We start from the raw sequence: 17,376 nt of genomic DNA, 5'->3' as shown, positions 1-17,376 counted from the left end.
GTGGGCATCTTGCGCTGGAGGGGACCCCGGGCCACCGGCAGGGAACAGAGATGTGGCGAGGGCGCAGGAGGGCTGGAGGAAGGAAGCCCCAGGTAAGTGGATTTTTTTTATTTTGATTGTGCTCAAATGTGTAAAGCCAAACTAGTGTTGCTTTTTAGTACAGGGATTTTTGTTCTCTTTTAGTCCCTTATACTTTCCTAGTGGTTCTGGGTCACCGAGCTGCTCAAGTATTCTGTTGTACCAGACAGAACAATCTGACTTGACATTAAAGAGGAACTGTAACGACAAAACGGCCCCTGGGGGGTACTCACCTCGGGTGGGGGAAGCCTCAGGATCCTGATGAGGCTTCCCACGCCGTCCTGCGTCCCTCGGGGGTCTCGCTGTAGCCCTCCGTACAGCTGTGACGCAATATTTACCTTCCTGGCTCCTGCGCAGGCGCTCTGATGCCTCTCGGCGCCGAAGTAGGCGGAAATACCCGATCACCGTCGGGTCTGCTCTACTGCGCAGGCGCAAGTTTCCGGCGCCTGCGCAGTAGAGCGGACCCGACGGAGATCGGGTATTTCCGTCTATTTCCGTGCAGAAAGTCGCCACAGCGCCCCCGCTGGAGCCAGCAAAGGTAAATATTGAACTGACAGTCGGCACAGTCGCCGGCTGTTCGGAGGGCTGCGGCGAGACCCCCGTGGGACAGAGGACGGCGTGGGAAGCCTCATTAGGATCCGGAGGCTTCCCCCACCCGAGGTGAGTACCCCCCAGGGGAGATTTTTAATGTTACAGAGTCTCTTTAAAATCAAAGAATCACCGATGATTCTTTTTTTCGAATAGTTGGTACTACCTGGCAAAACAGCATGTGATACATTCCTACTTGCGCTCAGACACGCCCCACATAGTTTCCTGCCTTTCTATTGGATGACTGGGAGTGTCCATCGTACACCCGGAATTCGGAGGCTGCGGCGGATCCGCCCCCTTGTGCCGTGTCAGCGCTGTTCCTCCGTCACGTGACTGCTCTCTCAGCTTCCGCAGTGCACACTGTGCCCGGTCACCGGTATTCCCAGCCGAGTCCTGCGCTACGTAGCGCTCTGCCAGGAACAGCATGTCCACCGCCAGTACAAGCCTCACTTACAACCATGACTACAACTCCGGAGGGGGAGCCGGGGACGCCGCAGAGCTCGCACAAGAGGCCACCGCTGGCGGCTCTACATCGGCTGGCTTTGGGCTTTTCAGCACCGACCTCAAAAAGTAAGAGGGGAGGCTGTATGTGTCGCTGGTCACTGCAAACAGCGCTGCCACTGCTCACTCTGCACTGCTGACAAGTTTGCCAAAACTTTCCTCTTCCAGCTGCCTGTTGCACCTCTTGCAGATTTCCATTGATAGTCTCAGACTCAGTGCTTCAAAAGTTGCAAGGATTTCTCCCTGCAGATAAGCATAAAGGCGGCCATACATCTGTCGATTTTGCGACCGACCATCCTATTTGATTATCGAATTGGATGGAAATTGGTGCCACAACAAGCATGCCCCATCAATGATTTGACACATTTTGGGCTGAAATTGGTCAAATGTTTTGTGTAGACATGCTGGGAAATCTCAGGCCAGTCGATCGGGTGCGTGGCGATAACAGCGTGCAATATTGTGAGGAAAACCCTCGCCCACGGCCCCCCAAATGTTAGCTGTCCCCCCAGTGCCCGTGCATGTAAGTACTTTACTGTCTGCTGCCCCCAAGTGTTAGCGCCACATTTACGTATTCGCATCCCACGTGACTGCTGGCCAGAGCAAGATCATCCACAAGGCAACCTAGACCGGTGCCTTGGGCCTGGTGGTTGTCAAGGGGCTCAGCTGTCACCTTCCCTAACCCCCTTTACCTCAGATTATCAAAAGCACCATAAGGGGAGCCTTAATTCATTTCTGCTCCTGGTGCAATGACAGGTCTTTCGGCCCTGCTGCTGCCTATGTCATTGTTTTGCGTGTAATCATGTGAGGTGTATTCTCAATTGCAATTCACCTTAAATCTTAGACCTCCTTCACACCTCAAATCTTGATGGTATGGAGAGGACTCCCGATCTACCCATGTGCAAATTTACAGCCCCGGAGCCTGCTAGTTCACAAGATATGATTGTACGCCATAACTAGGGAACTATTAGGGCTTGGGGGCTGCAAATGTACAGATAGGTAGATCCCCTCTATATCCTCAAAATGTGGGATGTGTAAGAGGCCTACAAGTTAAAGAATTTAGGGTGAAGTGTAATTGAGAATACACTGCGCATGCACGTAAAAAATGAAAATAGTATCCTGTTGCACATGCGTGCAGGGCTATGGAGTTGGTGCAAAAATCATTTGACTCCTCAGTTTATGAATCCAACGACTCCAGGTACTCAAAATTGCTCAGACTCCTCAACTCCTTAGTCTAATACTTACCAGGGCTGTGGAGTTGGTATAAAAATCATCCGACTGCGACGCATCAGTATAGGAACCCACCGACTACAGGTACCCAAAAATAGCTCCGACTCAGACTCCACAGCCCTGCATGTGCGTGAGAAAACACACTGACGTAGCAGCAAAACCTGTCATTGCAATGACATATAGCACTTCAAATCACACACGCACCCTACGTGCTATCACACTAGCAGCCATGTGGGGGTGTACATTTACAATCGGCGCCGATAGACTTGGGCGCAGGATACAGCCGGTATATGGCTGATCCTGCTTCTGCACAAGTCCGGGCCGTATTAATTACTATTTCTCCTCCAGGCTGCCATGGATAGTGGGGGAATGAAATAATTTGGCTTCCAGCGATTGCTGGAGGCCGAAATTTGTGTTTTTTTTTAAGCAACTTCAGCTCATCTTCTGACGGAGCCGACGTTACTCGCTGAGCGCTGCTATAGACTGATTCCCATTACAGTCTATGGCGGCGCTGGCTGCGCCCAAATCTAGCAGTGCTTAAAAGAACTGCTCCGATGTGGGGTGCCAATGTAAAAGTATGGCATGGACACTCTGCAGCCATTAGGTAAAGTATTTACATGCATGGGCACCGGGGGGTAGACATCTAACATTTGGGGGGACATCTGTGGCAAGGTGGCATCACAAAACCGATTCCCGAAAGATTTCATGCTGAGATTGATTGGGAATCGGCCTGTGGTCTATGGGAAGCCAAATTCGATCAGAGAGAGATCTGTCTCTTGGTTGAATCTGTCCAGTATCGCTAGATGTGTGAGCAACTTAACATTCAGCAGGAACTGGCACTAGTGGAGGTTGAACCGGTAGTCTAGCAACCCATAACATTTTCCCACACTTAGGCCTGGAACCCACTGAAAACCGCAAAAGTTTTGTCTGAGCGGTTTGCAAGCGGATTCATGCGCGTTTTGGGTTGTGTTTTGCAACATTGTATTTTTTTCCCCAGCGGGTGCCTAGCGTTTTGCGTTTTGCGTTTTTATCCTGATTGGTCCTGTGAATTATTTTTAATTTTGTTACAGTGTGCTGAACCGCAAAACGCTAGCAAAACCGCTCAGTTTAGGTTTTGCTGAGCGTTTCTGCTAGCGTTTCAATACTTTACATTGAAGCGCTAACTCTCCCAAAATGCTGCAGGTCCTGCGTTTGCGTTTCTGGGAAACGCAAACGCTCCTGTGGAAGTTGCCCCATCCATTAACATTAGCCCAGCGTTTTGGCAAACTGCTAGCGTATCGCAGTGCTGCCAAAACGCTGCCAAAAGCGCTCCTGTGGGTTCCAGCCCTAAGGGCCTATTTCCACGCTACCGAATCTGCAGCGTTTCCCTGCATGCAAGCTGCACAGGGAAACACTGCCATTTGGTGTCTTGTGGTCCAGATTGAACTTAATTGCGAATGTGGACTGCATGCTGCAGATTCCAGCAGCACACAGCCAGATCAGCATAGCCGTACATTTCAACCTTAACCTAACTCTTTTCTGATCTATAACTTACATCTTTAGGCAGAGTGCACACATGTTTTGATGCAAGTTTACAGCTCAGGGAAATGCATTTAACTGGTTTGGGCTGTGGTAGGTAGAATCTACTCTGCATCTGTGGCTCTCTAGTTCTGATGCGGCATAGATTCTACGCCGAGACTTCCTGCAGTCCTGAGTCAATCCTCGCTTGCCACAGACTCTGTTTCCTTTTATTGTTAAGGATCCAATTTCATTGGAGAATAATGTGCCCTGTCTTTAGAGTACCACTGACCTGGTCTTTAGGCTACTTTCCCACCAGGACGTTGCATTTTAGGGGACGTTATGGTCGCATAACGTGCCCTTAACGCAACGCCTGGTGGTGCTGGATGTGGACGTCAGACTGAGCTGCGTTGTGCAGCTCACTCTGGCGTCCGTGATGCGTACTCTTGGACGCATGCGGCATCATGTCGTCCCGCCAGCCAATCGCCGCACAGAGCGGCCGCTCCAGGAAGTAAACCCTGCAGTCACACAGTGCAGTGAATATTAATTAGCCATGTGCCTGGCCACTCTCCCCTCCTCCCCAACACTACTAAGCATGTGCAAACAGTCTAACGCGGCTTAGCCGTGTATAAGGTACAGCATGCAGTACGTTCTCTTGAGGTGCAGCGTTACAATGTAACGCAACGTGGGTACTGTGAACAGCCCATTGATTTTTCATTACTGTGCAGTGGGGTGCATTACAGGCTGCTATAACGTCCACCTGTAACGTCCCACTGTGAAAGCAGCCTAAATACGTTTAAAATTGTGTTATTACTGGTGCTGTGACAAAGTCATGACAAACAGCACCCTCATCCCTCCTCCAACGCCCCCTGTGGCACCGTACTGGAAACAATTATGAGCAGGGTGGAAGTGACGGTTCTTCCTCCCCTCTGCACGTCCTTAACTCCGCCCCCTCCACTTGCCACTATATTTCCGTAATTGTTTCACTGCACGCAGCGTGCAGGGTAGCTGCGCTGTGTGCGGACTTATGTTAATTGTGGTCGGAAGGATATCCAATCTCAATTATCACACGCATGCACACAGTGCAGCTACCCTGCGCGCTGTGTGCAGTGGATGACATACAACTTAAGCAGCAGGTGGAGGGGGCGGAATTATGAACACGCACAGGGGAGGAAGAACTGCCACTTCCTCCCTGCTCATATTGGACGTTCTGCCTCAGTCAAAGACTACGACTGAGCAGAACCAGTTCAACGGGGTACTGGGGGGGGGGGGGGGGGGATGGAGTCACAGCACCAATAGTAAAACATTAAAAGTTTAAGGGGAGGGGGGAACCAGGTCAGGGGTACTTTTAATCTCAGTAGATCCAGCATTGTAGAAGTGTCTCAAGGAAAGTACATACATACCATAATAGTGGTGTGTTGGTGATCGAGAAACGATCCCTCTCAGTTTGGAGAACGATGCTGTACAGACACATTCCTAGCCTTGAGGCTAGCAATGTGTACTGTTGCTATGCATCAAGGCTAGCAATGTTTGTTATGGAGCGGGGAGAAGGTATGACGGAGTGGCTTCTAACGGTTGGTGTTGGAGTGTTTGAAAATAGCATTGTGATTGGTCTTGCTCAGGAGTCATTAAAGAAAACCTGAACTGAAAATTAAAAGTCAAAATAAGCATACACAAGTCATACTTACCTTCCATGTAGTCTACTCCTCAGTGTCTTTCTCCTGTCCCGCGTCCGGTTTGTTCACTGTGATCAAGGGAATTTTCCGTCCTCCATTTTGAAAATGGCCATTACCCATAACAGCTTTTTGGTCAGCACACAGTTAAACTGTAACATCGCCCACTTGAGCCGTATGGAAACCTAGACATTACCTGGTACATCAGTTTTCCTCTCAGCTATAACTGACAGCAACTGATATTTTACTGACAGCAACTGATATATTTCAGATCTGATAAAATATTGTCAGAACTGGAAGTGATTATTGTCAGAAGAAAATGGTGAGCTTCTAAGAGGAACTGATGGCAAGGTAACTACGTAATGTTCATTTGAAGTTACCTCATGTGTTTATTTTAAATATTTTTACTCAGTACAGGTTCTCTTTAAGCGTCTGACTTGATGGATTCTTACTGACCCCCAATGCCCTAGCAGGATCGATCGGTGGCCGCTGTACACATAGTACGATCAATGGCTGACTGTTATTTCATGTGTGTACGTAGCTGTAAAGTGATACCATGCCTGTCATTTTATGTGGAATATTACGGTGTTGGGCTTTCTTTTAGTTTATATTTGTGAAGTATTAAGTAAAAAGCTGGTTGGTTATATTGAGGCAGTCTTTGAGTCCTTAAGTCAATTGCAATGCAGACTGAAAACCGATATTAATAGCATGTTATAATCTATTCTGCTTTATGTATGTGAATTGTAAAATGTTTTTGGGCCTCCGAACAAATCCTCCTTTTGGAAATGAGGTCAGATTGAAGGTATCAAGCAGTAAGGAGCTGGGTCAGATTAGATTCAGCTGCTGCCAGTTGATTAACACCACTGCATACTACTGCCTTTTTGTTACAGATGTATGAAATCTTGATTTAACGCAGATTTTAAAGTAAACCAGAAACTAAGAAATAGAACGAATTGATACTTACTCCTCCAGCCCCATAAGCACGTGGTGCAAGTCCCTCGCTGTCTTCCTGCGGTCTGCTGTTCACCCGCAAACAGCCACGTAACAGGCTCAGTTGGGTCCGTGTGCGCAGTAGATCTGGACTGACACCACTGAGCCAGTTACTGGGGCTGATTGTGGCTGAATGGCTGACCGCGGGATGACGGCGAGGGACTCACACGTGCTTATGGGGCTAGAGGAAGCCCTGGGTAAGTATTGATTCGTTCTATTGCTTAGTTTTTAGTACACTTTAAGTAGCCCCGAAGTGAAAATGTGTGGATTAAAGGACAATTGAAATGAGAGCGATTTGGAGGCTGCCATATTTCCTTTTAAACAATACTAGTTGCCTGGCAGCCCTGCTGATCTATTTGGTTGCAGTAGTGTCTGAATAACAACAGAAACAAGCATGCAGCTAATCTTGTCAGATCTGACAATAAGGTAAGAAATGCCTGATCTGCTGCATGCTTGTTCAGGGTCTGTGGATTAAGGTATTGGAGGGAAAGAATCAACAGGACAGCCAGGCAACTGGTATTGCTTAAAAGGAAATATGGCAGCCTCCATATTCCTCTTTCTTCAGGAGTCCTTTAAGCCCATGGTGAGCTATATTACCTGCTGCTGACGACACGCCTCATGCTACTCGTTGTCTTCGGGGTCCCTCCTATTTCCCGTTTTAATTTTTGATGGACTCACTCAGCTGAATAGTCCGGAGAAAGTTCTGTGGCCCTGTACAAGCGATTCTGAACTGGGCATGTGCAAGTTTTAAACCAAGCATGCCCAGTAAAAGGAAACGCTCATGTACAAAATAAAAAAAGCGCTTTTTCTCTGGGCTGTGAGGTCCTGAAATGAGCAGCGGACCCATTTCAATCAGCATAAATTTGCATTACAAAGCTAGCACAATCCTGCATCAACTTGGAATGATTTGCATTCCACTGACAATCCCTACTGATTAGCTCTTTGGCGCATACTGTTCTGCTCTATGGAGAGAGAGAGAGTTGATGATCAGTAGATGCTCTGCTGTGGGGATTGTAGTAAGGGCTCGTTTCCACTATAGCGAATCCACATGCGGGCACTGCATGCGGATTCGCATACTCAATGTTAGTGGATGGGGCTGTTTCCACGTGTGCGGCGGCGGCGCTTTTCGGTGCGGGAAAAATCTGCACGACAGGGTCGTCAGATTTCGCGTGCGGCAGGAATGCGGGCGAATCGCCGCTAATGCATTCAATAGGGAAATCGCATGCGGCTTTGTCATGCGGATTTTCCCGCGATTTCGCATGAAGGGCAATGGAACTTTACACAGGCAGTGACATGGTTAAATTCGCCTGGCTCCTTGCTATGCGAAATCGCGGGTAAATCCGCATGGGGAAACGCAGCCGCATGCGATTTCTTCAGCGGTGGAATCCAGGCGATTCCGCACCGCTACAGTGGAAACGAGCCCTAACAGAACAGTAGTTGTTGGTCTGATTTGACAGCTGAGATGACTGTTTGTGATTTGTCAGCCCATTTGTTTGAGTGTCTGTGCATTTACCAGTCTTCTGTGCCCAAGTTTTGGGCATAAAACAGCCTGGCAAGGATTTGCCAGATCCCAGAGACTGGTTTTGCAATAGTGGGTTTCTGCTGTTTATCACTAGTGTTGGGCGAACAGTGTTCGCCACTGTTCGGGTTCTGCAGAACATCACCCTGTTCGGGTGATGTTCGAGTTCGGCCGAACACCTGACGGTGCTCGGCCAAACCGTTCGGCCACATGGCCGAACTAAGAGCGCATGGCCGAACGTTCCCCGAACGTTCGGCTAGCGCTGTGATTGGCCGAACGGGTCACGTGGTTCGGACCCGAACGCGCTCTGATTGGCCGAACGGTCACGTGGTTCGGGTAAATAAATACCCGAACCACGTCATATCTCCGCCATTTGTCTGTGGGTTTAGCTTTGGGTAGGCAGGCAGGGTAGTTCGCGCTCCAGCCACGCTAGCCAGGGTCCCCCCCAGTCATTGTGTGTCGCAGCTGGGAACAGTAGTACACCGCTCGCTCAGCCACACTATATATAGCATTGTTTACTGCCACTGTGTACCTCGCTCAGCCACACTATATAGCATTCTGTGTACTGTTCTGTGTCTGCTGGGAACAGTAGTACACCGCTCGTTCAGCCACACTATATAGCATTCTGTGTACTGTTCTGTGTCTGCTGGGAACAGTAGTACACCGCTCGTTCAGCCACACTATATAGCATTCTGTGTACTGTTCTGTGTCTGCTGGGAACAGTAGTACACCGCTCGTTCAGCCACACTATATAGCATTCTGTGTACTGTTCTGTGTCTGCTGGGAACAGTAGTACACCGCTCGTTCAGCCACACTATATAGCATTCTGTGTACTGTTCTGTGTCTGCTGGGAATAGTGGTACACCGCTCGTTCAGCCACACTATATAGCATTCTGTGTACTGTTCTGTGTCTGCTGGGAACAGTAGTACACCGCTCGTTCAGCCACACTATATAGCATTCTGTGTACTGTTCTGTGTCTGCTGGGAATAGTGGTACACCGCTCACCCGCCACTGTATAGCATTGTGCTCTGTGTCGCTGCTGGGAATAGTGGTACACCGCTCACCCGTCACTGTATAGCATTGTGCTCTGTGTCGCTGCTGGGAATAGTGGTACTGTATAGCATTTCTGTACTGCCACTGTACTGCTGCCAGTCAGCGTGTACTGTAAGGATAAGTGAAATGAGGAAGAAATCCGGTGAAAGAGGGAGGGGCAAGGGAAGAGGTGTTTCCCCTGACGGTTCACGTACAGGCCACAGGGGAGCACCCAAGAAAACCCACTCAATACCGCCCATGTTGTCCAGGACAACAACCCTCACAAATCCAAAAGAACAGGACCAGATAATTACTTGGATGACCTCTCAAGCGTCCAGCAGTGGGTTAAGCAGCACCAGCACATCACGCACGAGGTCCGAGTCCTCAGCCAGTTACAAGGAGCCAGTGGGCACAAAGCTGACACAACCGGCAGCGACACCACGCACACAACTGCCAGATAACCAGTCCGATGAATTACCTCAGGACACAATGGGGTATTCGCAGGAGCTATTCCCAGCCCAACAAACTTCCACCTTTCAAAGGTCAATGGAGGAACAGCCAGAAATGTTGTGCCTGGATTCACAACCGTTAACTGTGGGAAATGCACCGCGCACTGAAATACAAGGCGAGTCCGAAGAGGACTCGGAAACCCAAATCCCAGAGCAATTTGGGCAGGAGGGGTTGCAATTGCAGGAGGTCGGCCGACAAGATCTGGAAGACGACGTTGGAGTGTGCTGCGCAGAGGTTGTTGTGGGGAGCTCTACTCCACGGCGGCGGCCCACAATGACATATGACGAGTTTGAGGAGATGGAAGAGGAGGGTATGGACAATGTGGACAGAGACCCAGATTTTGTTTGTGAACGAGAACATCGCTGTCGTAGCAGCAGCACAGATGAGTCTGTTGAAGAACCCACTGCTGCACGAGCTCGCCTTGTGCCACAAGGTAGGCGGCGCGCAATTTCAGGCACCACAAGCGTGGAAGTTCAAGTGAGAGGCAAAAGAGGAGCAAACAGAAATCGCCAGCAAGGAGGCAGGTGCTCCAAAGTCTGGGCTTTCTTTGAAGACTGCACTGAGGATGTTACCATGGCGATTTGCAAGGTGTGCAAGACCCGCCTGAGCAGGGGGAAAAGTATTAACAACCTCTCCACCACCAGCATGAGCCGTCACATGCTATCCAAACATCCCACTCTTTGGGCAAACGCGTCAGGACAGGGTACCAGAAACAACACTGCCTCCCTTGGGTTCACCAGACCCGCCTCAGCAGCAGCAGTAGCCCAGCCATTGCGTGGTTCACAACATTCACAAACATCAGACGACGCTGACACTGTCACTTTCCGGAGTAGTGCTCTTGAGGTCTCCCAGTGTTCTTCAAACACAACAACCAACAGCCCTTCCGTGTGCAGCGCTACGGTTCAGTTGTCTGTGTCGGAGATGTTTGAGCGCAAGAGGAAATTGCCAGCAAATGACCCCCGGGCCGTGGCAGTAACAGCCAGCATAGCCAAGCTTCTGGCCTGCGAAATGCTGCCATATCGATTGGTGGAGACAAACAGCTTCAAGGGCATGATGTCAGTGGCCATCCCACGTTACGTGGTTCCCAGCCGCTACCACTTTGCACGCTCTGCAGTGCCTGAGTTGCATGAGCACGTGGTCAGCAAAATAACCCGAAGCTTGAAGAATGCCGTTGCCTGCAAGGTTCACCTCACCACTGACACCTGGACGAGTGCGTTCGGCCAGGGTCGATACATCTCCCTTACCGCGCACTGGATGAACCTTGTGGAGCCTGGCAGCGATTCCTCACCTGCTACGGCACGGGTGTTGCCCACGCCACAAACAGCTGCACCGCCGTCCCTCACACTGGATAACAGCAGCACCTACCTCTCTGACTCCTTCTCCTCCAACGCATCTCAAAGCTGTACCTCATCCGGAAACGCTAACCCAGCAGCAGTAGGATCGTGGAAGCAGTGCAGCACAGCTGTTGGCATGCGTCAGCAAGCGTTGCTGAAGCTAATCTGCCTTGGGGATAAGCAGCACACAGGGGAGGAAATTTGGAAGGGAATAAAGGAACAGACGGATTTGTGGCTGGCACCGCTGGACCTGAAACCGGGCATGGTTGTGTGTGATAATGGGAGTAATCTCATTCGCGCTTTAAGGTTGGCTAAGCTGACACACATCCCTTGCCTGGCGCACGTGATGAACCTAGTAGTTCAGCGGTTCCTGAGGACATACCCAGGCGTGGCCGATCTTCTGTTGAAGGTGCGTCGAGTGGCCAAACATTGTAGAACTTCCAGTACTGCTTCGGGGGCACTCGCCAAGATGCAGGAGCGCTTCAATCTCCCCCACCATCGCTTGCTGTGTGATGTCCCTACGCGCTGGAATTCTACGCTGCACATGCTAGCCCGCTTTTGCGAGCAGAAGAGTGCAGTGGTCCAGTACATGACGGCGCAGTACCGAGGCGCATCCGGCCAGCTGCCAAGCTTCTGTGGAACCGATTGGGCCAACATGTTGGACCTCTGCCAAGTCCTCCAAAATTTTGAGCAATCCACGTTGCTTGTGAGCAGTGACAACTCTTCAGTCAGCATTACCATACCACTGCTGTGTTTACTGAAGAGGTCGATGTTAAAAATCAAGGAAACAGCTGTCATGATGCAACTGGGGGAATCTGAAGGAGAAAACGATCAGCGTGATGGTACCAACATCAGGCCATCCGCCTCAGGGAACGCTGGCCCCAGCAGCTATGACGAAGAAGAGGAGGAGGAACAGCTGGAGTTGGAGCAGGAGTTTCATGCCACCACTGACGAGGGCCAGAGCGGTGCACGTTGGACTTCCACAATTCAACGCGAATGGTCAGCAGAAGCAGACCAGGAGGAAGGTGACGACTATGATGCATCACAACAACTATCACAACGCTCACAAGAGGATGATGAGGATTCTGGTGGGACTCTGGCACACATGGCTCAATTCATGCTAGACTGCATTGAACGTGACCCACGCATTGTGCGCATTCTGGACAACACCAATTACTGGGTTTATACCCTTCTGGATCCACGGTACAAACACAATGTTCCAAAACTGCTTGAAGAAAGAGTCAGACAGGTCAAAATGGAAGAATACCAGCAGGCCCTTGTGGAGACTTTAGAGAGGAGATTGACATCCTCCCCCTCCTCTAGCCAGTTGTACGCAGACAGACTGACTTCCGCAAACCCAGGACGACCAGGAGGGCAGCAAACAACGCAAGCCGCAGCTAGTACCCAAAAGGGAATGGTATCGGCAGTGTCCTTGGAGTGGGAAAATTTTCTGACACCCATGCAGCAGCAGCCCACTGAACAGCAAGCGTGCAGATCCACCTCCAACACCGATCGCCTGGAGAAGATGGTCAAGGACTACATGTCAGATGACGTAGCTGTGTCTAACAATCCATCTGCACCCTTCAACTATTGGGTATCGAAGCTAGACACCTGGCACGAACTGGCAATGTACGCAATAGAGGTGCTGGCTTGCCCGGCAGCGAGCGTTATGTCGGAACGCTGTTTCAGTGCTGCCGGAGGCATCGTCACAGATCGGCGTATCCGCCTCTCCACAGAAAATGCAGACCGTCTGACTCAAATTAAAATGAATCAATCCTGGATTGGAAACGACTACGCAACACTCCAGGACCCCAACCAAGTAACATGACCAATGAACATCTGGGATGGTTTAGCGTTTCCGGTCCCTGTTTATTGAACCTCTCATCTGTATTACACTTATGACTGCATGGCGGCAAAAAGCATTGCTATATCCGCACGCTTTTTGTCCTCATGCAAGGCCTGTGTTGTTGTGTCTCAAAAAGCTTGGCCTTCTCCTCCTGCGCCTGCTCCTGTTCCATCACGTCTGCTGCTGCTGGGTTAGCATTTCCAGTCCCTGTTTATTGAACCTCTCATCTGTATTACATTTATGACTGCATGGCGGCAAAAAGCATTGCTATATCCGCACGCTTTTTGTCCTCATGCAAGGCCTGGGTTGCGTCTCAAAAAGCGTGGCCTTCTCCTCCTGCGCCTCCTCCTGTTCCATCATGTGTGCTGCTGCTGGGTTAGCGTTTCCAGTCTCTGTTTATTGAACCTCTCATCTGTATTACATTTATGACTGCATGGCGGCAAAAAGCATTGCTATATCCGCACGCTTTTTGTCCTCATGCAAGGCCTGTGTTGTTGTGTCTCAAAAAGCTTGGCCTTCTCCTCCTGCGCCTGCTCCTGTTCCATCATGTCTGCTGCTGCTGGGTTAGCATTTCCAGTCCCTGTTTATTGAACCTCTCATCTGTATTACATTTATGACTGCATGGCGGCAAAAAGCATTGCTATATCCGCACGCTTTTTGTCCTCATGCAAGGCCTGGGTTGCGTCTCAAAAAGCGTGGCCTTCTCCTCCTGCGCCTCCTCCTGTTCCATCATGTGTGCTGCTGCTGGGTTAGCGTTTCCAGTCTCTGTTTATTGAACCTCTCATCTGTATTACATTTATGACTGCATGGCGGCAAAAAGCATTGCTATATCCGCACGCTTTTTGTCCTCATGCAAGGCCTGGGTTGTTGTGTCTCAAAGCGTGGCCTTCTCCTCCTGCGCCTCCTCCTGTTCCATCACGTGTGCTCTGTGCTGCTGCTGGGTTAGCGTTACCGGTCCCTGTTTATGGAACCTCTTCTCTTTTGTACATTTATGACTGCATGGCGGCAAAAAGCATTGCTGCTATATCCGCACGCTTCTTGTCCTCATGCAAGGCCTGGGTTGTTGTGTCTCAAAAAGCGTGGCCTTCTCCTCCTGCGCCTCCTCCTGTTCCATCACGTGTGCTGCTGCTGCTGCTGCTGGGTTAGCGTTACCGGTCCCTGTTTATTGAACCTCTTATCTTTATTACATTTATGACTGCCTGGCAGTAAAAACCATGTTACCTGTGCAAAGAAACATGACATTTTCAGCATTTAAAAGACAATTTTTCCTTTGAAACTTTACAATCAATTTTCTCAAAAACTATAAGCTCTTTTTGCTAAATTTTTTTTTCCTCTTGTACCCACTCCCAAGGTGCACATACCCTGTAAATTTGGGGTATGTAGCATGTAAGGAGGCTTTACAAAGCACAAAAGTTCGGGTCCCCATTGACTTCCATTATGCTGGAAGCCAAATTGCATAATTCCATGCCATCCACATGGACTTGGAGGGGGAATAGTAATTAACGCAATGACATGCAGCTATACCTGTCCTTCAAACCTGGTGGAACAGACGCTACTCCAAAAATAAATTCTTAGCTGAGCTACGGGTGTGGATGAATAGCAACTTGCAGAAACTGAATGCTGACAAAACTGAGGTCCTTGTTGTCCAAAGCCAGCGCTTGCCATCAAAACTGCTCTATCCTAAATCAACACCAATCAGGATAGGTAAGTCAGACATAAACAGCTCCAACCTTGTGCGTGCAGCCTTGGTGTGCTAATAATCGATGGGGAATTGAGTTTCAGAAACCAAATTTCGGCCGTAGTCAAATCTTCCTACTTTCATCGGAAGAACACTGCAAATATTGAACATCTGATTTCCCCCAGAGGATCTTCCAACCCTAGTTCACGCCTTCATCACATCACGGCTGGACTACCGCAATGCACTGTATGCAGGCCCTTCTAAACAAGGACCTGCACCACCTGTAATTAGTGCAGAATGCTGCTGCCAGATTGCCAACAAACCAGCCTCGCCACTGTCACATTACACCGATCATTCACTCACTGCACTGGCTACCAGTAGAATGGAGAATACTCTTCACGATTGGACTGCTGACATTCAAATCGCTGCACAATTTGGGCCCTGGATACCAGGCAGCAGTGAGCAGTTGCGAGAGTTTGAAAGGCAGTTCACTGCCTATCAACAGTCTGTGGAAAAGAGGCCTGAATATGCACACATTCTGCAGAGATCACCTGCCAGTACTAAAGATGTTGCTGCCTGTGATAAATTTCAGAATATAAATCAGGTGAGGAGAGATTTTACAATGGGCAATAACTGACTAAATAATTCAAGTAAAATTTTCTTCATTACTACAGTCCCTCTTTAAGCTATTAAGGATTAGAACCTGAAGCGATATATTAAGGATGTTACTTTTTGCACATGTGGTGTTTTTCAAACTTCATTGCTGCAGGAGGAGGTGCCTTGAGTTACATTTTGTCATATTACTGCCACTGCCACAAACCTGAATCAATTTTATTGGTATTCCACGTGAAAGAGCAATACAAAGTGGTGTACACGTGAGAAGTGGTACAAAAATCATACATGATTACAGGGGCAGTATTGCGAAAAATTTTAAAATATGTGAAAACATACAAATAAGTGTTTGTTTTTTTCCAGAGTAAAATTAGCTGTTCCTTACTTTCCCCCTATGTTGCTGTCACTTACAGTAGGTAGTAGAAATCTGACAGAAGCGACAGATTTTGGACTAGTCCATCTCTTCATGGGGGATTGTCAGGGATTTGTTTATTTTCAAAAGCAATGAAAAAGTGAAATGAAAAAAGCAAAGTAAATGGCAGTTGCTCTGTCCAACTGCAAAAAAACTGTGTAGCAAGCAGGTAAGCTGGCCAACATCATTGTTTAAATCCGTTTTAGGGAATGTCTCTTATAAAGAATGAAAGCCTTGCTGAGAATCCCCTATAAAGAGATGGACTAGTCCAAAACCTGTCACTTCTGTCAGATTTTTAAAACCTATTGTAAGTGACAGCAACATAGGAGAAAAGTAATTTTATGGCTCATGTTACTCTGGAAAACACATACTTATTTGTCTGTTTGCACAGATTTTAAATTTTACAATTTTTTTGCCATAGGGGTATATTCACTATACTGTAGTAATCAGAACAACGTGCAAAAAGTCTTGTATTGCATTCTGCTCTACTCCATCGTGCGGTGAGACTTTACACACATAATTCTTATTACTGCAGATGCAGGTTAGTGACTACATCTCATAAGTAGCTGGAACAATTCTGATTGAAGTACAGTTCAAATAGTAACTATCCACAGCATAATGATTTGAATGTATTTCTAATTTGTTAGGTTGATTTGGCTGATCTGTAGATGAGTGAATTGGCTTAGCATGAAACACTAGGCCATTGTACGCAGGGAAATGATGTGAATTGGAATGCACATGACAGCATGTGATTCTAAGTTTATTGCAGAGGGAGCACCTTAATGATCAGTCTGATAGCGAAGACCAAATCCCAGTTTCTGCCCAGTGGTAAGCTTACATGGGACTTCTGAGAGAGCATAGAGATACATCTCCAACCAGAATGTTTAACATCAAAACATGTATATCGCAGAGATACTTTCATTCGTGTTATTACATTTCAGAACCACTCAGGCTGTATTTTTTCAGTTTTACTGAAGGGTAAAAAGTTAAATTTAAAAGAGAATGTGAACTGAAAATAAAACGTCAAAATAACCATACACAGGTAATACTTACCTCCTGTGTAGACTACTTAATCTTTTTCTCCTCTCCTGCATCCCCATTTGTCCACTTTGATCAATTGAATTCTCCATCCTCCATTATAAAAATGGCCATTACCTATAATGGCTTCCTGGTCAGCAAACTGTTAAACTGTAACTGCCGAACTGGAGGGGGAAGCAGCCAGGCCTGGGTCCCCTTCCCGCTCACAGCTGTTGTGCAAAAGTTGTTAAAATGTAATGTCAGCGGCGAGCAGGGATGCTTACCTTCTCTCTTTATGTTTCGCCGCTTGACTTCCTGCAATGCCGCCCTCTATACTTAAGAGGACGGCATTGCAGGAAGTGACGTGGCGAGCGGAGAGAGTACAGAAGGTAAGCTCCCCGCTCGCTGCGGACATTACATTTAACATATTTTGCACAAATAGCTGGAGGGAGAGCGGGGACGTGGGACACCAGTGAGGCTGCTTCCCCTCTAGCCTATACATGGGAACACCACCTATGCTGAGGGCAGTAGGCAAAACTGATCTCCCTCCGTGTCTGTGTAGAGGGAGATCCGATTTTGCATTGCCTGCCACTACCGCTCCGTGTATCCGGATCCATGTGCGGTCCGCTAAGTCCTGACAAATCCTGGACCCTGCGTTCAGTTTTTAAAAATGTATCCCCCGGAACGCACACGGATCCGTTTTGAAACTGTGTGAAGACTGCTGCCATTTTTAACATTTGTATCCGTGGCTCCGTTTTTAATCCGGGCCAAAAAACGGAGCCACGGAAACTTTTTTTTTTTAAAATAAGTGTGAACCTACTCTGAGTCATGTAGTTAGAGTGAGTCAGAGGTTGTATATTT

General features: G+C 48.5%; 1 protein-coding gene across 1 annotated transcript in view; it reads left to right on the top strand.

Moving 5' to 3' along the window:
* The first annotated feature begins 975 nt into the window (after window positions 1-975).
* AP3B1 (adaptor related protein complex 3 subunit beta 1) overlaps window positions 976-17,376 on the top strand; it is a 348,388-nt gene continuing 331,987 nt past the window's right edge. Inside the window, exon 1 of the mRNA XM_068249086.1 lies at window positions 976-1,236. Within this exon, the coding sequence (XP_068105187.1) occupies window positions 1,091-1,236 (146 nt within the window). The 5' untranslated portion in view covers window positions 976-1,090. The remainder of the gene's footprint in view (window positions 1,237-17,376) is intronic.

This window comes from Hyperolius riggenbachi, chromosome 1 (assembly GCF_040937935.1).
Source record: "Hyperolius riggenbachi isolate aHypRig1 chromosome 1, aHypRig1.pri, whole genome shotgun sequence".
Classification (NCBI taxonomy): Eukaryota; Metazoa; Chordata; class Amphibia; order Anura; family Hyperoliidae; genus Hyperolius; species Hyperolius riggenbachi.
The sequence above is the reverse complement of the archived record's forward strand: the minus strand, read 5'-3'. Positions and strand labels throughout refer to the sequence as shown.